The 23,419-nt window shown below is 37.0% G+C and overlaps 1 protein-coding gene across 4 annotated transcripts in view; it reads left to right on the plus strand.

Moving 5' to 3' along the window:
- The window catches only part of ADAMTS20 (ADAM metallopeptidase with thrombospondin type 1 motif 20), a 216,930-nt gene that overhangs the window by 103,066 nt on the left and 90,445 nt on the right, over positions 1 to 23,419 (plus strand). For all 4 annotated transcript variants that reach the window (XM_086399837.1, XM_086399838.1, XM_086399839.1 and 1 more), the window contains 12 exons: positions 1,469 to 1,635; positions 1,794 to 1,923; positions 6,723 to 6,849; positions 8,409 to 8,619; positions 8,758 to 8,922; positions 9,649 to 9,813; positions 12,380 to 12,499; positions 13,099 to 13,206; positions 14,583 to 14,747; positions 14,843 to 15,133; positions 15,913 to 16,074; positions 17,878 to 18,054. In XM_086399837.1, coding sequence (XP_086255963.1) covers positions 1,469 to 1,635; positions 1,794 to 1,923; positions 6,723 to 6,849; positions 8,409 to 8,619; positions 8,758 to 8,922; positions 9,649 to 9,813; positions 12,380 to 12,499; positions 13,099 to 13,206; positions 14,583 to 14,747; positions 14,843 to 15,133; positions 15,913 to 16,074; positions 17,878 to 18,054 — 1,988 coding nt within the window. The remainder of the gene's footprint in view (positions 1 to 1,468; positions 1,636 to 1,793; positions 1,924 to 6,722; positions 6,850 to 8,408; positions 8,620 to 8,757; positions 8,923 to 9,648; positions 9,814 to 12,379; positions 12,500 to 13,098; positions 13,207 to 14,582; positions 14,748 to 14,842; positions 15,134 to 15,912; positions 16,075 to 17,877; positions 18,055 to 23,419) is intronic.

The following is a 23,419-nucleotide window of genomic DNA, read 5'->3' on the forward strand; positions in this document are numbered from 1 at the left end:
GAAATATCAAAATCTAAATAGGGGAGCAAAATATATGAGTGGAGTCTTTAGAAAGGACTTGTAATTTGCTTTGGTAACTAAAAATAATGAAAGGTATAGAGTTTTTCTCAGTAAAGTTTTGTTTATTTCCCTTAATTTTAGTGTAACAGGCAGTCCTTTAAACAGGTCTGTCCACTTCTGATAATGTGCAAATTTACAGAGTGATCTTCATTTTGTTGGTTCTTCACTGAATTCAGTGTAGTGTATAAGGACAATCACAACAGCACACACAGACACAGAATCACCAAACATATTTGGTAGTATTCCCTTCAGCATTGGTTTAAGGCGTGTAGTATTTGTTAAGTTTAGTTATGGTAACTTGTGTGCTTTGGGTAGGGTTTCCCGGAAGACCAAATAAGTGTTTTCCAAAAAGATTATTCCACTGAGAAGTATAGTAAATCAGCAAAGATGTATTTAATTAACATGGGGGTTTTATTAGTGTAAAATTTAAAATATTAGACACCCTCTCGAAAATTTAAACAGCACAGTGCTTTACAATTTATACATTAAAAAAAAAAAAACAAACAGTTTCCAAATTTTATTCTAATTAAAAGCCTGTGAGTTGGGAATTTTTATTATTCCTATTATGCAATTAAAAAGCAAGTAGTTTATCCAAGATCACATAGTAATTAATTGGAACAATTTGAATTTAAATCAGCCGTACCAAGTCCTGTGGTCTTTTTACGACCACAACACTGTGGACACCATGCATTTTTGTATTTACAAAAGTAACAAATTATGAATACATACTCTGTTCCATACTCATATACACATGTAAATATTAGTGTATAGATAGGCACACATATACTTATTTGATATGCTTGTGTTAATACCTGTCCATGGGAAAGCTCAAGAATCACCAGGGGCAAGAACAGAGGGGGCAGTGGGAGGGTTCTGAAAAAGTAGCCACTCACACAGGCGTGACCAATGATGAGTGCCTCCCATGAAAAAGATCCAGATGTTTACAGAGGGAGGAGTAGACAGGCATGGACTTTTAAAATATTGACCCTAGGATGTTGAAGCTTTATACTTGTTTTCCAAGGTAAACAGAACACTACAGCAGCCTGGCTGCCCTTTCTTTCCTCCCCGTGGATGACCAGGATTGATTTAGCTGATCTGTCTGCATGACTTCTCTCTGTTTTTCCACTTCCTGTATGTCTCTCCTGGTGCTGCATGCTTTGTGGAAGATGACCTTCTCAGAAAGAAAAATTATAGAGTGAATGTATTTTCATGGGTTTGGCTGATACGCTGAAGTTTCGCTGCTTATGGGTTAGATACCACTTTATAGTAAAATAAAGTTTATTTCCTCTGTATTAATTTATATTTATATTCTCTAACTGCAGAAGAAAAGAATGTGAATTGTAAATGTTAAAACTGTTTCTGGACCGTTGACTGGTTTTGCTGTTTCATGAGCACTATCCTTTTACAGCATTATCGGACACTCAAGGGAATTTTCTTTTGAATGGGAATTTTGTTGTAAGTATGTCCAAAAGGGAAATCAACGTACAAGGAGCTATTTTTGAATACAGTGGTTCAAACAACTCAATTGAAAGGATTAATAGTACTGATCGACTGGAAGAAGAACTTGTTTTGCAGGTAAATTCTTAGTAGTTGTTACTAAGACAATTTTAATCATATTAGTAAAATATGATGCTTAAGTAAATGATTTGTATTTATTATTAAACATAAAGTGATATCTTTTAAGAATATATCTTTTATGAATTGATTGTGTGCCCCTTTGTATTTTTATTGAGGTTTTGTGTGTGGGTAATCTATACAACCCTGATGTACGTTATTCCTTCAATATCCCCGTGGAAGAGAAGAGTGATCTATTCACATGGGACCCATATGGACCATGGCAAGACTGTACAAAAATGTGTCAAGGTACACTAGAATTAAATAAAAGGGACATAAGTTCAGCTGTGGCATGCTGGTATAATTTGGGGTGCTCTTGAGTCTGGCTGCCTGTGGAACCCACATACTTATACCACATAGACTTACAAAGGTTTCCTGTCTTTGTTCTCTGTCTGCTTTTCTCCGCACTCATTCTGGGCTTCTTATGCTTAACAGCCTCCCTTATCTCAGCCCTTTTCAACGTTTTGCATCACAGCTCCTTTCCTACCATGTCCTTAATCTCTTTCTCGCAGTTACAGAAAGGTTCACTTACCGTGACACTGTTTTCTAGTGAAATGCTCACCTTCTTGTCCTTTTTCTTCCATCCACTTTCCCAGACACCCATCTTCTTTTAGTGTTGTGGGGTCAACATTCTCCCATCCTCTTATTTCCCTTCTCTGACCACAGGGAAATGTGTTTGTTCTGATGGATGAATAACTGAAAGGAGCGCAGGGGGAGATGAAAAAGCCGTGACGTTATAGTAGAAAAGCAAGTGAAGAGACTGGTATCTTTGGGCAGTCTATAATTATGAATACCTGGTTGTGTGATGCTACCTTTATTTGAATCAGTAAATGTTTATCGACAGACTATTGTTTTGGATTATTAGGACCCTGATTTTGCATTCAAGTTTTAAAGTCTAGTGGATGAAACACAAGAATGAGTAAATTTTCTTAATTTTAAATGGTAAAAGCCATGCCACAAGTATGCATCGAGGAGACCCCAGGAGAGATGGAATGAGCAGTTTGAGGTGAAATGGGAAGATAGAAATAGGTGTAGAGTGGAAAAGTAGTTCCCAGGGGCACTAGAGACAAGGTCTGGAAATTAGGAGAGCAGTGAGTCAGAGGAGAAGCAGCTCCGAACAGTACAGAAATGAGCTGAAGAAGGTAGGTGGCCAGAGGCAGTAATCACAGAAGATGGGAACTTGAAGGGCATGTTAACAAACTGACCTCAAGGTACCAAAGGAATGGTGGTATCCCATCCCAGAAAAAGGCACAGACTTGGTCCTGTGGTACTAGAACAGCAGTGCCCGGATGCTGGTGTGGAAACAGGCATTCCTGTTTGAACAGTGTCTCCGGGGAGGGAGACTGAAGCAGATGATGCCAGGCTGACTGGTACAAACACTGCAAGTAGGAACAAAGCTTTGGTAACACACAAGACAGAGGAATTCATGTCGACAAAAAGAACCTGGTTGTGCTTATAGAAGAGCATAGAGAAGTGGTTTGGGCATCTGGGACCAGTATTCCAACATAACTGGGTAAAACTGGTCTGTGGCAGTAGATATGGGGAGCTAGAAGAAATCTAAATAAATAGGTGAATGAAGGAACATTCTAAAATATGGGGGACACACCAAATAAACACATAGCAAGATGCAAAATGAAAGGCTGCAGAAGGCATCTTGAGATAGTTTGAGAGTCTGAACCAGGAAAGATCTCTTTCCTACAGAAGGAAAGGAGCCATTAATTCAATTGCCACAAAGTATATACTATGATTATAGTTCCTTTTGTATGTGTGTAGCTTTTGGGTTTCTCTAAAGTGAAGTTTCTTTAGTTTTGTTTACTTGTTTCCCTGTGCACTGAAAATGATCAGGCTCCAAACATTTTGTGAATGCTATAAATTTTATTTCGGAGCTCTATATTCTGTGTATTGGTTTCAGCTTTCCTTTCCTTTTTCTTATCTGTTGCTCCCTTGGCCCTCTCCTCTCCTGCTCTCACTTGGCCATGTTGCTTTTCAGGCCTGTTACATGGCTGTCGTCGTGTGCTTTCCCTTCTTTATCATCCTGTGAGGTCTCTTTAACTTTCTTCTGTGTTTGGATTCCCTGTGTCCCAAATTCTGTGAATTCCTCTTTTTATTTCCTCCACTGAGGATAACATAGCTGTCGGACATTTCCTGAGAAAGCAAGGCAGTTTTTAGAGACCTTTCCTGTCTGAAAATGGCATTATTCTGTTCTCACCCTTGATTGATAGCTTGGCTCATATAAAATTCTGAGATAGATTATTTTCCTTTAGAATGCTGAAAATCTTGTTTTCCAATTTCCAGTGCTTGGATATGATACTTCCTGGTATAGAAATTTTGTGTCTCCCCTCCTAAATTCCGGGAGTGAGAAATGTCAGGACACTGTGTGTTGGGTTGGCTTTTCCTTTCATCTATTTCCCTGGTAATTAGGATGCCTTCCAAACTGGAAACACAGATTCTTTGATCTGAGAAGTTTTATGTATGATATCTTTGATAATTTCTCCACATTAAATTTTCTCTTCTATCTTTGTAAAATTTATATTGTCTGGATATACAGCCTCCTGGTCTGATCTCTTATCTCGTAATTTCCTCTCCAAATGTATATTTTTTCCTTAGTGTTTCTTATCAACAGCTTGATTTTGTTTCATGGATGCAATACCTGTGTCAGTGAGAGTATTAATTATAGTCTTGGAACTTTCTTCTTCTCCCTGACATATTTATTTCCTTTTAATTCTGTTTCTGTTTATTTAGGTCTCTTTTGTGTGAGTTGTCTTTCCTATATTGCCTACTGATCCTTTGATGTTTATTCATATTTAAGACTAAAATGCTAATTGAAAGTCCTGTGTGGGTTAAATAAGTCTTCTTAAGGTTCTTTACTGTGTCTTTGGGAGAAAGGCTCAAATGTTGCTGTCACTTAATCTTTCTTCTTGAGCTAAAGAGTTTTCCAAGAAAGGAATTCTCCCATCTTCTGATGGCCAGTGAGGGGACTGGAGAAACTGTAAAAATTGGCTTGGAGCCAGAGGGAAATGGAGGGTGAGCCCAGTGGGCCTGAATCTCATCATATCAGTATGGAGACTTTTACTGAGTCCCTCTCTTTTCAGTACAGCGCTTCCCCAGCTTCCCTCAGCTGCTGTGTCTGTGCCCCCAAGTTCGTGTGCTCTGGAGCTATGCTATCCAGTATCCGGTATGGTAGTTACTAGCCACATGTGGCTAGCCCATTGAAATATGGTACGTGTGAAATGCACAATGAATTCTGAAGGCTTAGGATGAAAAAAGAATGTGAAATATATCATCAATAGTGTTTCTGTTGACCTCATGTGGAAATGATCCTATTTGGGTATTTGTATCTTTTTACTTTTTCATGTCACTACAAGACCATGTGAAATCACATGTGGTTCACATTGTTTTTATTAGATAGCGCTACTGTTGACTCGTAGGTGGAAGTCTGACTGTTCTTCATGAATACTTTTCAATCACGTCTCCATTTTTTCAGGCCTGTGCCTCACACATTCACCTCTTCAGGGGAACCTGGTGTTTTTGATTCCTGGGCTTTGCTTGGATTCTGTGGCATGAATGGTTTGTTTCTTACTTTCTTCCTCCACAGGCTCAGGTTTCAGCTTCCTTGGCTCTGTTAAAATAGTAATTTCCATCTTCTTTTCATATTTAAAATTTCCTTTTCCTGCCTACTGTTCCCTCTTTTATTCTTTTTGTTCTTTCAGGTTTTTGCCTTTTCAAAATTCTTTATAGTTATTTCAGATGGTATGCATGCAGAGATAAACATGCATGTTCATGTTTCGCCAACTGGAAGATTACAGTTGAACTTGGAGAAAACAGAAATTTGATCATGCCACTGACAGCTTGAGCTTTTTCCTATCTCTTCATTGTGGAAAGTGCAAAGTTCAGTCTACTCTGGCCTCTCTGACTTTTCTAAGTTTCCTTCGTTGTGGTTATGCACCATATAAACAACTGCTAAATCTCAATGACTTAGAACAACAAACATTTATTTCTCGCTCATACTGTGTGGTGGCTGCTAATTGGTTCTGACTCTTCTTCAGCTTGTTATTTGCATCCATGTCATTCTCAAACAAATTAATAGACTTTATTTTTTTAGAGGGGTTTTAGGTTTGGGTTCAATCCCTGGGTTGGGAAAGTCCCCTGGAGAAGGGAACAGCTACCCACTCCAGTATTCTTGCCTGGAGAATTCCATGGACAGAGGAGCCTGGCAGGCTGTGGTCCATGGGGTCACAAATAGTCAGACACCACTAAGCGACTTTCACTTTCACACTAGGTGTATAGAAAGTTGAGCAAAAACTACAAGAAAGTCTTATATTCTCTTTTCTTCTACAACCCCTCCCCAGTTCCCCTATTATTACCATCTTGCATTCATGTGGCATGTTTATTCCAGTTGGTCCATTACTGTCAACTGAAGTCTGACCAGGCTGCCTTTTCATTCAGGATTCCAGGCTTGAATGATCAGCCCCATCTGGAGAAGGCTGTTTTAGAAACAGAGAGATAAGAGTTGGCAGAAGCAGGAAAAGACTTTGAGAGCTTCTGCTTGGAACTGGAATAGTCATATTCCCTTTCAGGTGGTTGGCACAAACCTGCTATCAATGGGCAGGGAGGTCTGTTCCTCTTCCGGGAAGTTATAGAAATGTTGTAGCAAGTAGAGATGTATAATTTTGTTGCAGTGAAAAGGCAAGCAAATAATGGGGAGCAGTAGTATACTATATCATATCAGCATGGACCCTGCCCACTCAGTTCTCCACTAGCAACCCTTCCATCCAGCTGTAATAAATTTCTTCTTATTTCACACACTTGCCCCACCTTCCTTACATCTCCTTACTCAGCAAACTCCTCAGTGTTTCAGGATTCAGCTCGCTTATTGTAGAAAGTGATTCCTGACTAGTTTAATATGCTAGCCTATTTGTATGCTATGTTGGAATTGTTTTTGCTTTCTTAGCTGCATCCTTCAAGATTTAGCAGAAGTAAATTATTATGGAACATCTCCTTATGTGAGTTTTCCTTTAATTTTTATTTTTCATTTGATTTTGGCCAAGGTCTTCATAGAAGAAAAATTACTTGTGTACGTAAGAGTGATCATATGGTCGTGTCTGATCAAAGCTGTGACCACATACCACTTCCATTGCTGGTGACTGAAAGGTGCAATACAGACTGTGAACTAAGGTAAGAAAAAAAGAAATAACATATAATGTAACCAGATAAAAATCAGTAAGTGAGATAAGATGTAAAGAATCTACTGCAGTGCCTGGTATAAGGTGCACATGTAATTAATGTCTGTCCTTTCCCATTCCCTTAAAAAAACTTTAGACCCACTAATTTATTGTGAAACTCAGCAATTGGTTTGAGTTTTTTATTCATAGTATTTGCTGAATTTCAGTATAGAGACCTCAATATTTTGTGTAAGAAATGGAAACAAATTTGTCTGTAAAGTAAATACAGGAAAACTCTTAATCTGAAAACCTATGGTTTAAAGCTCTGAAACAATATATTTAAGCATGATCCTCTAATTCCCACTGAACTCATGTACCAATAAACTCTTAAAGTTTGAGGATTAGAGAATCAATAGATTGATTTGTCTATCTTATCAGCATTGTGTCCATTGTTAAGTAATGAGATCCTAGATCACGGTAGGCAAGTTTTTTCTTCTAAAATTCTTGTCATTTGTTTTCTTGTGGTGGGTCTTACAGTGATGCTAAGAGCAATAACCCCATCTAGCAGGCGACAGTCAACATTCAGAGATGGCCAGAATCTCCATTACTCAGCAAGGATGAGAATTTTTATGTACTTGTGGTGGTGTTTGGAGACATATGGTGCAAGGCTCGTGGTAGAATGGCATGTACAAGTTGCATCAGCTGCCTTGCAGTAGAGTGAAGTGCAACGAAATCCTTGAGCTGCTGTTCAGATGGAAAGAAGCTCCATGAATTCTCTTCTTTGCTGTACTGCTGCGCTCATACTGTCTGAGAGATTGCTTGAGTGTAATTGGGATAATTTGGCTAATGCTGGCAGATTTTACTTGTGGAAAAAAAATGTTCTCTCTGAAAGCATGTCTAAAAGTAGATTATATGAGTTAATGAGAAAATGTGATATGCTTTATAAAGACGAGTTTACCAACTTTTAAAGGCTTTTGATGTAGTCATGTTCCCAGATGTTCTCTGATCCTCAAATAAAGATGTTGCATAGGGAGACACCACCTGATTATAGGTCAGATATATTTGGTTATAGTTTTAAATCTGCTACTTAGTAACCTTAATCTCAATCTTAATCTCAACCAGTTGTTTTCAAAAGTCTAGGGAGAGGCTTGGGATTCCTAGGAAGAGAACCCAAATGTCCCTGGGGTTCCTCTAGGGTGAGGCTTGTGGTTCCTCCAAATGCCTGGGTGTAGTGCCGGTTCCTTACCTCCAGCTTTTATGGATTTGGAGTAAATGTTAAATTTTATTTAGAGTAAAGTAAAATTTCTGACAGAAGCCAAGCATATATACCATTTGAATGCACAGCACCACTGAGCTTCATTTTCTCATCTATATGATGAAAGTTTGGACTCTATGATCTCTAAGAAGTTTTCATCACTAAATCCATGATATATCAAATATTTTTATTGTGGCTTGTCCATAAATTCTAACATAATTTTTAAAATTGAATAATATGTGTGAATTTTTCTGAATCCATGTTTTAAATTGTGTTCATCAGCATACCTTCTAAGCATAATAACATCATTTTTATAGGTGGCACATCATTGGCAAAAGTGAATGTTCAGCCCTTTGCGGTCAAGGATACAAGTCACTGGACGTCCATTGTATGAAGTATTCCATTCATAACGGACAGACTGTTCCAGTAGTTGACCACTACTGCAGTGACCAACTTAAGCCTCCAACCCGAGAACCCTGCCATGGTGATTGTGTCTTAACAAGGTGGCATTATTTAGAATGGTCTCAGGTACAAAGAAAAAAGTATAGCTTAAGAAAAGTTGCTCTTTTATTTTACATCTAATTAAATATTTGTCACTTCAGAGAAGCGTTTTGTTAAACTTTTTATTTTGTGTCCATTTTTCACCACTTTTCTTTTTTTAATCAGTGTTCCAGGAGTTGTGGAGGAGGGGAGAGGTCTCGAGACTCTTACTGTATAAATAACTTTGGCCACCGTCTTGCTGACAGAGAATGCCAGGAAATTCCCCGAGTGACAGTAGAGAATTGCAATGAATTTTCCTGTCCCAGTTGGGCCACTAGTGAGTGGAGTGAGGTAACATTAAACACTTGAGGCTTAGAATTATTATAACATTGTACAGGAGATCTTTGTAATGGAAGGCTATGTAATCCAAAAAAAATATTTCAATTTGCTTTATCATTTGGTAAATAACTGTATTATCAAGGTAGTAAAATTTAAAAATGGCTGGTCATTAAGCTATTTACAGTATCTGGCCCAAAATGACATAATTGGTGTTTAATCTATAACCGTTTTCATAGTGGGCTTTCCTGGGGGCTTCCCTGGTGGCTCAGATGGTAAAGAATCCTCCTGCAATGTGGGAGACCTGGGTTCAATCCCTGGGTTGGGAAGATCCCCTGGAGAAGGGCATGGTAACCCACTCCATTATGCTTGCCTAGAGAATCCCTATGGACAGAGAAACCTGGCAGGCTACAGTCCATGGGGTCACAAAGAGTCAGACATGACTGAGTGACTAAGTACATTTTCATGGTGTGCACAGTAGGCTGAGATACATACTTGTTCTCAGGTCAGTTTTGTACCTTTATTTCTGGAACAAATAGATGTTGTGCTGGGATTTGGGCAGCAGAAATTTGGGGTGGCTGATTTTACCCCATGAAGATCTCTGGTTTTTCTGAGGCGTGGAGGGAAAATGTCCTTAAGGATGGTCTTTAACTGTATTTGAATATACAAATTGATCATTGCATTTTTGGGGGTATTTGTGTTGATTAATACTGAAAGTAATGGTCAGTTGGATTTTTCCAGTGTCTGGTTACCTGTGGAAAAGGAACAAACCAGCGGCAGGTGTGGTGTCAACTGAATGAAGATCACTTGAGTGACGGCTTCTGTGACCCAAGCACCAAGCCTGAGTCTCAGAGACCCTGTGAGCTTCATGCGTGTACTTCCTGGCAAGTAGGACCTTGGGGTTCTGTGAGTATATGACAGTATATGGATTTCTGCTCCAATCCATCATTACAGAATAGCACAGAATTATAATATATTCAGTCTTTTAGTGGCTGCATCTAATTTTGGGTTGGCTCTTGGAGAAAGATTTCTGAAATGTAAACTGTACCTGTATAGTTTTTTTAGTACTGCTAATTTTTCTGTGGAAAATATTCTAGCTTTGACTTTTAACTCACTTTTGTTAGCTACAATACTACAAATTTCTGTATTCAGTATCCTGCCATAAACCATAATAGAAAAGAATATGAAAAAGAATATATATATGAATAACTGATTCGCTTTGCTATGCGCCAGAAATTAACATAGCATTGTTAATCAACTGTACCAAAGTAAACAATTTATGCTTTCATCTGGAGAAGGCAATGGCACCCCACTCCAGTACTCTTGCCTGGAAAATCCTGTGGACAGAGGAGCCCAGTAGGCTGCTGTCCATGGGGTCGCTCAGAGTCGGACAGGACTGAGCTACTTCACTTTCACTTTTCACCTTCATGCATTGGAGAAGGAAATGGCAACCCACTCCAGTATTCTTGCCTGCAGAATCCCAGGGACAGGGGAGCTTAGTGGGCTGCCGTCTATGGGGTCGCGCATAGTTGGACACAACTGAAGCAACTTAGCAGTAGCAGCAGTATGCTTTCATCAACTTTATGTAAACTATTCATTTTCATCATTGGTGCCTAAATTATTCTTTCTCATGTATTTAGAGTAGGCCTTGTTGGGAAGTTTTGCCAAACAGGTGGCTAGGAGGTAATCTGATGGATGAGTTGTGGGCAGCTTAGTATTCTGTGCAGATTGCCACACTTGCCAGGAAAACTGCTCTCATCTGCCCTTTAACTCTTTCCTGTTCTTTTCTTTCTTTATCTCTTCAAAATTTACTTAGTATATTGTGACATGCATACACCAGGTCAATTTTGAAAAGTATTTAGTTTGCCTAAACTGTATTGACTCTGCCACCAAAATATGAAGCTTCTATTGGTAGTTTTACATGACATCTTTTTAAAGATACAATAATAATTGCCATTTCAATTTCACTATTTTCAGTTCAGTTCAGTTCAGTTGCTCATTCGTATCCAACACTTTGCAACCCCATGGACCACAGCACACCAGGCCTCCCTGTCCATCACCAACTCCTGGAGTTTATCCAAGCTCGTGTCCATTGAGTTGGTGATGCCATCCAACCATCTCATCCTCTGTCGTTCCCTTTTCCTCCTGCCCTCAATCTTTCTCAGCATCAGGGTCTTTTCAGATGAGTCAGCTCTTCACATCAGGTGGCTGAAGTATTAGAGTTTCAGCTTCAGCATCAGTCCTTCCAATGAACACTGATTTCCTTTAGGATGGACTGGTTGGATCTCCTTGCAGTCCAAGGGACTCTCAAGAGTCTTCTCCAACACCACAGTTCAAAAGCATCAATTCTGTGCTCAGCTTTCTTTATAGTCCAACTCTCACATCCATACATGACTACTGGAAAAGCCATAGCTTTGACTAGACTGACCTTTGTTGGCAAAACAATGTCTCTGCTTTTTAATATGCTGTCTAGGTTGGTCATAACTTTCCTTCTAAGGAGTAAGCATCTTTTAATTTCATGGCTGCAGTCACCATCTACAGTGATTTTGGAGCCCCCCAAAATAAAGTCTGTCATTATTTCCACTGTTTCCGCATCTATTTGCCATGAAGTGATGGGACCAGATGCCATGATCTTAGTTTTCTGAATGCTGAATTTTAAGCCAACTTTTTCACTCTCCTCTTTCACTTTCATCAAGAGGCTTTTTAGTTCCTCTTCACTTTCTGCCATAAGGGTGGTGTCATCTGCATATCTGAGGTTATTGATATTTCTCCCAGCAATCTTGATTCCAGCTTGTGTTTCTTCCAGTCCAGCTTTTCTCATGATGTACTCTGCATAGAAGTTAAATAAGCAGGGTGACAATATACAGCCTTGATGTACTCCTTTTCCTATTCGAAACCAGTTTGTTGTCCAGTTCTAACTGTTACTACTTCCTGACCTGCATACAGATTTCTCAAGAAGCAGGTCAGGTGGTCTGGTATTCCTGTCTCTTTCAGAATTTCCCATAGTTTATTGTGATCCACACAGTCAAAGGCTTTGGCATAGTTAATAAAGCAGAAATAGATGTTTTTCTGGAACTCTCTTGCTTTTTCGATGATCCAGCAGATGTTGGCAATTTGATCTCTGGTTCCTCTGCCTTTTCTAAAACCAGCTTGAACATCTGGAAGTTCACGGTTCATGTATTGCTGAAGCCTGGCTTGGAGAATTTTGAGCATTACTTTACTAGCATGTGAGATGAGTGCAATTGTGTGGTAGTTTGAGCATTCTTTGGCATTGCCTATTTTATTAGTATCTATATAAATTTGAATAAAGATGTATGTTGATTACATTTCCTCATTTTAAGTCTAGAATCTGGAATAAAAGACTAATAAAAATATCTACTGAAAATAGATTCTTAACTGTGTACATGTTAAGAAAATTAAGTTTATGTAATGTCTGAGCAATGGTGTTTCGTATCTGCTTATATTCTTCCAGTGCACAGCCACGTGTGGACAGGGGTACCAGATGCGTGCTGTGAAATGTGTCAACGAGCTATTTAGTGCAGTGCTAGATGACAGACTGTGCCATGGAGCTAGTCGCCCAAGTGAAAGGCAGGTAAACGACACCTCTCCATGGATTATAAACCAAAATGTTTGATACAGGAAGATTATTGATGTGTTAAAATTATTTCCATATGTATTTTTCCACTTAAACGTATATGCCTTAAAAATGTATGTGGGCATCAGAGAGTTTATTGTTCTTGGTTTTGCCAGCTTTATTGATGGATTTATTTTTACTCTTTATCTTATATTGGATCATTCATTTAACTTATATTTCCATCCTTTGAACAACAGAAGGATGATGCATTATTATGAGTATAATGAACTTCTCAAGTGTGGCTTAAGGTAGTGATCTGTGTTCATTCAGAAGGTTTCAGCTTAGTGATATTTTTCAAAGACTATTATTCTTTTCTTTTTAAATCACTGGGCAGAATGATCCAAACTTTAACCTTCAGAGTCATACTATCCACTTCTAGCCCTTGATAGTACTTTGTGCTTTTGGAAAATAAAAACCTTTACATCGCCTATTTGTAGTTTACTATGCAGCTGTTCTTGACTTACATAATTGAAAGAAGAAATGAAGTATAGGATTTAGTATCAATCATAGTGTTTAATTCATTAATGTTTCATGAGGTCCATTTTTCTTTCAAACAGGATTGTATTGTTATACCTTGCCCAGTTATCCCTAAAATTGGGGCCACTTCCTTGCCAGCTGTTCCCATGAGAAAGATAACACAATGGCGATATGGTTCTTGGACCCCAGTAAGTGAATTTCTTTAAGAGAGACAGTATTTCTACTATGGAGGCTTTCAGTTGCTCCAGATTTGCCAAATTAATATATACATTCATTCTCAGGTATTTTGATGGAGATGATGTTAGAAGAGCATAGGGTTTCAGATCAGATCAGATCAGTTGCTCAGTTGTGTCCGACTCTTTGCAACCCCATGAATCGCAGCACGCCAGGCCTCCCTGTCCATCACCAACTCCCGGAGTTAACTCAGACTCATGTCCATCGAGTCGGTGATGCCATCCAGCCATCTCATCCTCTGTGGTCCCCTTCTCCTCCTGCCCCCAATCCCTCCCAGCATCAGAGTCTTTTCCAATGAGTCAACTCTTCGCATGAGGTGGCCAAAGTACTGGAGTTTCAGCTTTAGCATCATTCCTTCCAAAGAAATCCCAGGGCTGATCTCCTTCAGAATGGACTGGTTGCATCTCCTTGCAGTCCAAGGGACTCTCAAGAGTCTTCTCCAACACTTCAGTTCAAAAGCATCAATTCTTTGGCGCTCAGCCTTCTTCACAGTCCCACTCTCACATCCATACATGACCACAGGAAAAACCATAGCCTTGACTAGACGAACCTTTGTTGGCAAAGTAATGTCTCTGCTTTTGAATATGCTATCTAGGTTGGTCATGACTTTCCTTCCAAGGAGTAAGCGTCTTTTAATTTCATGGCTGCAGTCACCATCTGTAGTGATTTTGGAGCCCAGAAAAATAAAGTCTGACACTGTTTCCACTGTTTCCCCATCTATTTCCCATGAAGTGATGGGAATTAGGTAATTTAATGACTAAATCCTGTTCTGTCTTTCAAGAGCTCTGTTTCTGTGGGCAAGAATTTAAGTTTTCTAGATCTGTTTTTTAATCCTACCAAATAAGGATAATATTTATGTCATAGGTTGTTATGAGAAGCAGATGTGATATTAGACTTTTATTAGATTTGGAATATATACTTGCTTTAGTCTTATATGAAAGATATATTTTTAAGTTTCATATATTCTCTGAATATTTTAATTATGAGATCCTATCTTCTCTATTACCTAGGTCTTTCAGAGTTGTCTTAAATGTTATCTTAAGATTCTCTTATCTATAATCTTTTCTTTAATTTTGACAAATAGCTAATCACTATTCTGAAAAGTTGAGTGTTTTGTTTTATTATCACAAGCATCTGATTTGTGAAGTTTATTTTTTAAACTCATTGAAATATTCACTGCCCTGTCTTTGACTCAGAAATGATTCCAGGTGATAATATTTATAAATTCAGTTTTTTCAAAAATCTTGAGGTTTAGAAATTTGAACAACAGCCAAGTGTAAGGGCTGTAGGAGTGTCCTGTATAATGCTTTGGTATTATTCAATTTTTCAGTGCTCTGTGTCTTGTGGAAGAGGAAATCAAGCCCGCTATGTAAGTTGTCGTGATGCTCATGATGGAATAGCAGATGAATCATTTTGTGCCCACTTACCCCGACCAGCTGAAATAGCTGTCTGTTTTAGCCCTTGTGGAGAGTGGCAAACAGGGAATTGGTCACCTGTAAGTACTTTTTTGCAAAAAAAGTGAAATGAGAAATTTAAATATAATATTTGAACTTTGAGGTAATGCAGTGTATTGGCTAAATTTGTGATCAGTGTTCAGCTTCCTGTGGCCGTGGAAAAATGACTCGCCAAGTTTTATGCATCAACTATCATCAGCCAGTTAATGAGAATTACTGTGACCCCGAAGTCCGCCCTGTGATAGAACAAGAATGTAATCTGGCAGCCTGCCCTCCCACGTACAGCCACTTTCCGAGTTCCTCTGAGCAGCCAAGCCATTTTCCAGGCAGGAATTTTCCATTAACTCACAAACCAGAAGATAATCAAAATCAGGGGATCCATCCATCAATCAGAGAAAACCAGTGGAGAACAGGACCATGGGGATCAGTAAGCCCTCTTTATTAGTTATACTAATTCTGTAATTTTGTTATGTTATATGGCCTTTTAACAGAAATGTACATAATGACATCAGATGCTTTTACTGCTAATTATTTCTGAAGATCAGTAGTTTAAATCTTAAAAAGATTAAGCAATTTTTGATGCAGATTGCAAATCTCTTGAGTTCTAATTGAATTATACCCTAATGTGGTATTATGATTATAGAGGAATCCATTTGAAGAAAATCTTAAGAGTCCATTATAGTAAAAAATGAAATCTTTTAAGTGTTAAGATTACCAATGTCTATGAAGAAAAAAATCAAACCCAGAAACTACTATGATAACAGTGCAGTAAGCTGGTGTAAAACCATGATTACTTTGTACAAAAGGTACAATTGTGGTTTGTATTTTGTATGAGATTAATGATAGCAAGTAAAGAAAAACACTGTGAAAGCTGAGAAACTTAACATCATCTTTTGTTTTTTTTTTCCTTCTTAGTGAGACCTGAAAACTTGAATTCCTTTTTACTTAATGCCTAGGACAAGGGTGAATTTTTTATGGCAAACTTTAAAGATTTACCTTCCTATCAATAAATTTTAATGAAACCCCTAGTAATACCCAGGTTTTTTGGACAGATATTCTTTCTTCAAATTATGATTCCAAAGGGAGGGTAATTTGGCGAGCTTGAAGTTGAGTCAAAGAACGTTTTTCTTTTATTTTAGTGTTTTATAATGTACGTTTGTGCCATGGAGTCTCAGTTTGTGTGTTCCTGTGTTCCGTCCTTTCCAGTGCTCTCGCAGTTGTGCTGGAGGTGTTCAACGTCGAGTTGTGGTCTGCCAGGATGAAAATGGACAAAGTGCCAGTTACTGTGATTCAGCGTCCAAACCCCCAGAGTCAAAGCATTGTGATTCGGGACCTTGTCCACAGTGGAACTATGGAAGCTGGGGAGAAGTAAGTCCTACTGTCTCCTAAACCTGCGGAAATTATGACAGCCCCTAAGACCGAAAGTTAAGCACTTCATACTCTTCCTGTTGAATAATCTTACTTCACTACACTAGACAGATTTTTTAAAAATTGAGTCACTAAAACTATAATCTTTTAATAGACATTGTATCATGGTATAAATCACTCATTTATGATAGGAAATATATGCTCCAGATTTTTGATAGAATGCTATGTGCTAGCCAGTAGGTGACTTCCTAATACCTCTCTACGGAGAAGACAATGGCAACCCACTCCAGTACTCTTGCCTGGAAAATCCCATGGACGGAGAAGCCTAGTGGGCTGCAGTCCATGGGATCGCTAAGAGTCTGACACGACTGAGCGACTTCACTGACTTTTCACTTTTCATGCATTGGAGAAGGAAATGGCAACCCACTCCAGTGTTCCTGCCTGGAGAATCCCAGGGACGGGGTAGCCTGGTGGGCTGCTGTCTATGGGGTCACACAGAGTCAGACACGACTGAAGCGACTTAGCAGCAGCAGCAGCAATACCTCTCTAAAACTAGTACATTATTGTCTTAATTTCTTAGAAAATTAATTGATATAAAGACAAAAATAGAGTGATATGTAGGCCATGTTAATATCCTATTATGGAACCATTCATTTGATGAATCTAAAATGAATAGCTATCAATTATTGAGCACTTTCTTCATGTCCTGACCTTCTTTTAGGCACTGGGATATGAGGATAATTTTTAAAATGGTTGTAATGAATACTAATTCCACCTGTATTATGCATGAGAAAGAAGAAAGACTTACATTGGCTTTGGATAAATAAAACAAGCCACCTAATTTAGTCAAATATTTGTGTTTAATGATTTTTTTAAATTAATTTATTTTTGATTGCACTGGGTCTCTGTTGCTGCGCTCAGGCTTTCCTTAGTTGCAGCAAACTGGGATTCCTCTTTATTGCAGTGCTTGGACTTCTCATTGCAGTGGCTTCTCTTGTTGCAGAGCACAGGCTCTAGGCGCATGGGCTTCAGTAGTTGGCAATGCGCAAGCTCAGTAGTTGTGTCGCACAGGCTTAGTTGCTCTGCGGTATGTGGAGTCTTCCCGGACCAGGGATCAAACCCCTGTCCCCTGTATCGGCAGGAGGTTCCTATCCACTGCACCACCAGGGAAGTCCCCTGTTTAATGATTTTCAGTACCTGTTTTCTCTCCATAGGGAATTTGGAAATCGTTGTTTAAAGATACACTTCTGATCAGGTGCTAATAAATATAAAGTATGTCTTTAAAATATATTTTTACAATTTTCCAAAATGAAAGTAACTTTTTCAGTTGTGAGTTAATTCTTGTGAAAATTCAAATAATTTGAAAAATTGTGAAAAGATATGAACTTTTAATATTTGGTACATTTCCTGCCAGACTTTAGTTTGGTGTGGGTTTCAGAAATAGGTTCATTAATTATACATGTTGCTTTGCCACCTGCTGTTCTCATGTAATAGATATATTCAACATCTTTCTATCTTTATAAATTTAGATTTCCCTTCATGGATACATGGCTATGTATCTTTTGATAGGATACCATATACAGGTAATAGGTAGTTATTACCTATTACAGTACTAATTTTCAAACTTTTGTCTTTTAAAATAAAAGGATGGAACTGAAACTTTGATTTTTGAAGAAATTAAGAGTTATGAAGAAAGGATAAACTTTAAGCTTTAGCAGTTCTGATTATGTACTCATCACTGAATCAACCAACATAATATTCTCTTTGAAGCCACATAGTTTTTCTCTTCCTTCTTATTTTTAGTGTACACAAACATGTGGAGGAGGAATAAAATCGAGATTTGTAATATGTCAGTTTCCCAATGGCCAACTGTCACAAGAGCAAAACTGTGAAATGTTGAACAAGCCACCTAGTGTGGTGCAGTGTCATATACGTGCTTGCCCTGATGATGTATCATGGCATCGGGGACCATGGAAATCGGTACGATAGCACTCTCATTTTTATCCTTCTGTTTTGTTTTATTCTGTCCCTTTTACTTTAATTTTCTCTCTTTATAAATGGTGATGCACACATTTTATCTTCCAATATTTTTTTAAAGCAGACCATTGGCCATCTTGGCTTGTGTCATTAAATTTGATAGTTTGAAAGAGAATTCATTCAAGTACTGTAATATATACATATATATATAATAGTTTTACATGTATTTATTTTTTATAAGTGAATTTTGAACCATAGCACTAATCTAATGGAAGTGTTTTTCTCCAGTACCGTTTTGGCTTGCCACAAATTAATTGAAAATGTTGTACTATTTACATTTGTACGTAATGTTAACATTGTGCTTGTAACAATGGCAAGTTAAGGCTGTGTCTTGTTTGAGTGTATAACTGTTTGTGGCTTTTGTCTGTCAATGTCCAGTAACTGATCTAAAAGCAAATAACATTTTTATCATTGTTAAACTTTAATATTTTGTTTGGAAATGTGAAAATATTGTATTAAAAAAGAGAAATTTACTTACACAAAGTAAGTTAATTGTTTACAATTTGTTACATACATCATGAAAAAGTATGATTTATATAATAATTTATATGAATGTTCATATCTTCCACTGTGTGGAGTTACTGTATTTTGGGCTGTTTTAATTTTTTATTTTTTGAAGCCATAGATAAAAATTCATAAATAGTCATGAATGATTAATTTCTTCTAGTATTTTTCAACTACCCAGGCTTTGAAGAAAAATTAATATATAGATACATTGAAACTAGCATTTTGGTCAATTTTGATATTTTAAATCACAAACAACCAAGTATACTTCTTTCCAGTGATAAAATGATTAGAGCCTGTAATCTATTTATAATTAAGATTATAAAGTTAAACAGTTCTTTATTTGGAAAATAATTAACTCTGATTTTATACCCAAACCTGATGTATGCACGTGTTTTGCTTCACCCAGGTCAAAGTTTTACAGTGAAATGTAAACCTGTTTCAATTCATGCTATTTGAAGAATAGGTCAAGTTCTAGTTCACACTAAATTCATCTTTTTAGTCACTATGACTGATACAGAACAGCAGAGCATTTTAACTTTAAGGGAAGACCTTAAATTGCTGCATTAGAATTAGAGCCATAACTTTCTGGGAACTAACAAAAGCATTTTGTTATAAAGCATATGTCGGAGAAGGTTCACTGACCATGTGCTATATCCTAGGGACTACACTGTCATGATAATATAAAGACATATTTGTTATCCTGTGGAGTTTACAATCTAATTGGAGAGATTTGAAGTCCTGTAACAAGTCACTATAGATTTTTTTTTGTTAGTCATTTTTGGTTGGAAATTCACTTTCTCTGTACTATATCTGTTACATTTTCTTTTGTTTCATTGGTTTAATTATAAGCCTCGTCATTAATAAGACTTAATCCATAGATTGCCTTCTTGGAATTTGCCTCAATTGGGACAGCAGACATAAAGGTTTTATTTTCTCTATTCATTCATGAATTCATTCATTCACAAAGCATTCAACATTTACTCATGGCTTCTGCTTTGTTCTCTATATTGAAGTTCCTAAAATAAGTGGTTTGAATCAGATCTTCTATATCAGGGATCAGCAAATTATCAAACCTGGCCCATTGTCTATTTTTATAAATAACTTTTATTGGAACACAGGCATGCACATTTTTTATGTATTATCCATGGCTGCTTTTGAGACTTTCTTAGACTCAATAGACACTTTCTTTTACAATAGAGACTGACCCTCAAAGCCTGAGATATTTACTATTTTGTCTTTCTGGGGAAAGTTTGTTGATACCTGTTCTATTTAATAAACATCATAAAACTTTAAAAATTTGACATACCTAAATTTATAGCATATTGAAATTGCAAATATTCATTTAGAGTCAGTTTTAGATTTTTTGATCCTTTGTTTAATAGTTTCAAATATTTTAAGTTTTATCAATCTTTTCTACATGTTCACTATAGTATTTACATAATTTTGCCCCAGCTTTATTGAGAGATGTAGTCATATTGTGTAAGTTTAAAGTGTACAACCTCACAAAATTTTGATTGTGTTTGATTGCATCAAATGCTATATTCCAATAATTTGTATCATGATATTTTTTGGTATGTCATAAGTGAAAAACCCAAATGTTCACTAAAGACCCTTTGCAGAGATAACTTTGTCAACCTCACAAAAACAAGTGACCAAGAAAACAATAATTTCAAATTACAAAATAGTAAAACAGAAGTATATAATTCTTCATTGTTTATTACATGTCTATCCCACAAAGGAGTTCATTGATTAATTCAGGCTTTGCACTAGTAAAGAACTGTAAATTTTTTTATAAATTGAAGATAATTTAAAAATTACAATAATTTTATTTATTAACTTTTAATAAAGTAAATATATATCAGTAAAGTTTCAGGATTTCTTATTATATGAAGAATTTTAATCCTTAAATTAGCCTTTTATATTAAAAGGGTTTAAGGGATCTGAAGTTTTATTGTTAAAACCAGTTATAACCTTTTAATTTACCTCTTTCAGTGTTGCTACGTATTAGCCAGATTTCAGAATACCTCTTATTAACATATCAGATTAATATTCTTTCATGCATAACTTTAATTTCAGAAGATCCTATTTACTAGGTTAGAAAAGTAAGAAAACGTGTGTATATGTATATAAGTAAACATATATAAATGACATGAAATCTTAAACACTTTTCATTTTAAAGTAAAATTAAAGTACCAAGTGCTAAATAATTAAAATGTAGCTAGGAATGAAGTTGTAAATATACATGTAAATTTTCTCTGTGTTGGAAACTTTGTGTTGTAATAATCTATAAGCATGATTAAAGAAAGAAAGTAATCTTAACATATATCTGTTAATGACTACATTTTTGTGACTAGTCAATGTGAAATGATTGTATTTTAACCCTTGCTTATTAATGATGTGTTGCTGGCCTTGTGCTTTTCTTAATTCACATGTATGTTGTATTTTTATTCCTTGAACCAATATCTAAAATGTTTTAAGTCACTGAACTGATTCTGTATTGTAAAGAATGCCTTTTTTCTTTTGAGGGTTTTTTTAAATAACAAATTGTTAACTTTTCTTATTAAACATTTAATTGTTGAATAGTATATGTTTTCATAATTTTACTGAGTATGTATATAAGCTACTGTTATTTTTATGTAATCCTATTAGAAATTAACATTGGTTTTTTAAAAATAAGATTTATTGTTTAGCTATCACTTTTTAAATACTAGGAATTTTAATATTTATATACTATAAATAATGAATAAAAATTTATGGTGTGAACAAACTTACTTAGTAAATTAATAGATGTACTCATGCCCAGGATAGTCTTTAAAAGGTGAGTAAAATTTTTATTTTTCTTTGATAAAGTGAGGGGCACTACATGTAACATAGACTATTTTAGCAAATGCTCTTTAAATAAATTTATATTAATTTCTCTATATTTCCCCATAGGCCTCATTTAAGTAATTCATTTTCCTAGACTGTTTTCATTCTGTACATAAAATCAGTTCATATTTGGTAAGAAAATAATGTGCATTCCATTGTTTTCTGGAGTTGATGATCCAACAGAAGTAAAGAGAATAATTTTTTCATTTAAGATTGTTTTTTCTTCTAAAATTGAGAAAATATTTTTTAAAAAGATGAAAGCTTGGTACTTGAACCCTCTTGATCCTAGTGCTTTTCTCAAAGCATTTCTTTATAAAATAGTACCCTCCTGTAGCACTGTGTTAAAACATATATATGTATACGTGTGTGTGTGTGTGTGTATGACTAAATTTCTATTAAGATACAATGGAATGTGACAAATAAAAACACTTTCAGAAATGGGCATGGGGTAGCTGCACACACCTAGTAAATTTGCAGTTTGTCAATTTAACAGTTTTGTGTAACAAAAGAACATTGAGGGTCTGAGCAGAGGGGTTGGGCTCCCACTCAAGGTGGAATGCACTTGGAAAGGAACTTGCTCCTAAGTCCAGCAGCAGCCAGGGGAACAAGGTAATGTGTGGGGAAATGGTTTCAAGAAGCTGTCAATTCTTTGTAGAATGTTCAGTAAAAGTATAGTAATTGGTTATTTTCTTAAATTTGGAAAAGACACACATAAGTATAGCAAAGGGCTGGAAATCTACTTCATTACCAATTTATCATGGAAATCCACTGAAATAATATTTCTATTTGTTATATTGCCATACAGTTCTATGGTACATTCAGTAACTCCCCCAAATTCTAAGCATCCTCTACATGTTATAGGCATTGTGTTAGTCACTAGAAGTAAACTGGGCACAATCTCTGTGTATAAGGAATTTGCAGTTTAGTGGTGAATGTATGGCACCCCACTCCAGTACTCTTGCCTGGAAACTCCCATGGACGGAAGAGCCTGGTGGGCTGCAGTCCATGGGGTCGCTAAGAGTTGGGCACAACTGAGCGACTTCACTTTCACTTTTCACTTTCATGCATTGGAGAAGGCAATGGCAACCCACTCCAGTGTTCTTGCCTGGAGAATCCCAGGGATGGGGGAGCCTGGTGGGCTGCCGTCTATGGGGTCACACAGAGTCGGACATGACTGAGGCGACTTAGTAGTAGTAGTAGTAGTACTAAATAAACAGATGATCAGAAGCAGAATGGGATTCCTATCTCTTTTCAGTAACAACCTTGTGATTTATAATAGTGAAGACTCATAATATTAGGGGCTTAATAGACTATAATTATTCAAGAATTTGTAATGAGGATTGTACTTGACAGTTCAGTTCAGTCGCTCAGTCGCGTCCGACTCTTTGTGACCCCATGAATCGCAGCACACCAGGCCTCCCTGTCCATCACCAACTCCCAGAGTTCACTCAGACTCATGTCCATCGAGTCAGTGATGCCATCCAGCCATCTCATCCTCTGTCGTCCCCTTCTCCTCCTGCCCCCAATCCCTCCCAGCATCAGAGTCTTTTCCAATGAGTCAACTCATCGCTTGAGGTGGCCAAAGTGCTGGAGTTTCAGCTTTAGCATCATTCCTTCCAAAGAAATCCCAGGGCTGATCTCCTTCAGAATGGACTGGTTGTATCTCCTTGCAGTCCAAGGGACTCTCAAGAGTCTTCTCCAATACCACAGTTCAAAAGCATCAATTCTTTGGCGCTTAGCTTTCTTCACAGTCCAACTCTCATATCCATACATGACCACTGGAAAAACCATAGCCTTGACTAGACAGACCTTTGTTGGCAAAGTAATGTCTCTGCTTTTGAATATGCTGTCTAGGTTGGTCATAACTTTTCTTTCAAGGAGTAAGCGTCTTTTAATTTCTTGGCTGCAGTCACCATCTGCAGTGCCATAATTA

The sequence above is a fragment of the Bos grunniens genome, chromosome 5 (assembly GCF_055505025.1).
Source record: "Bos grunniens cultivar Pamir isolate PY7600 chromosome 5, Bosgru_T2T1.0, whole genome shotgun sequence".
NCBI classification, from domain to species: Eukaryota; Metazoa; Chordata; class Mammalia; order Artiodactyla; family Bovidae; genus Bos; species Bos grunniens.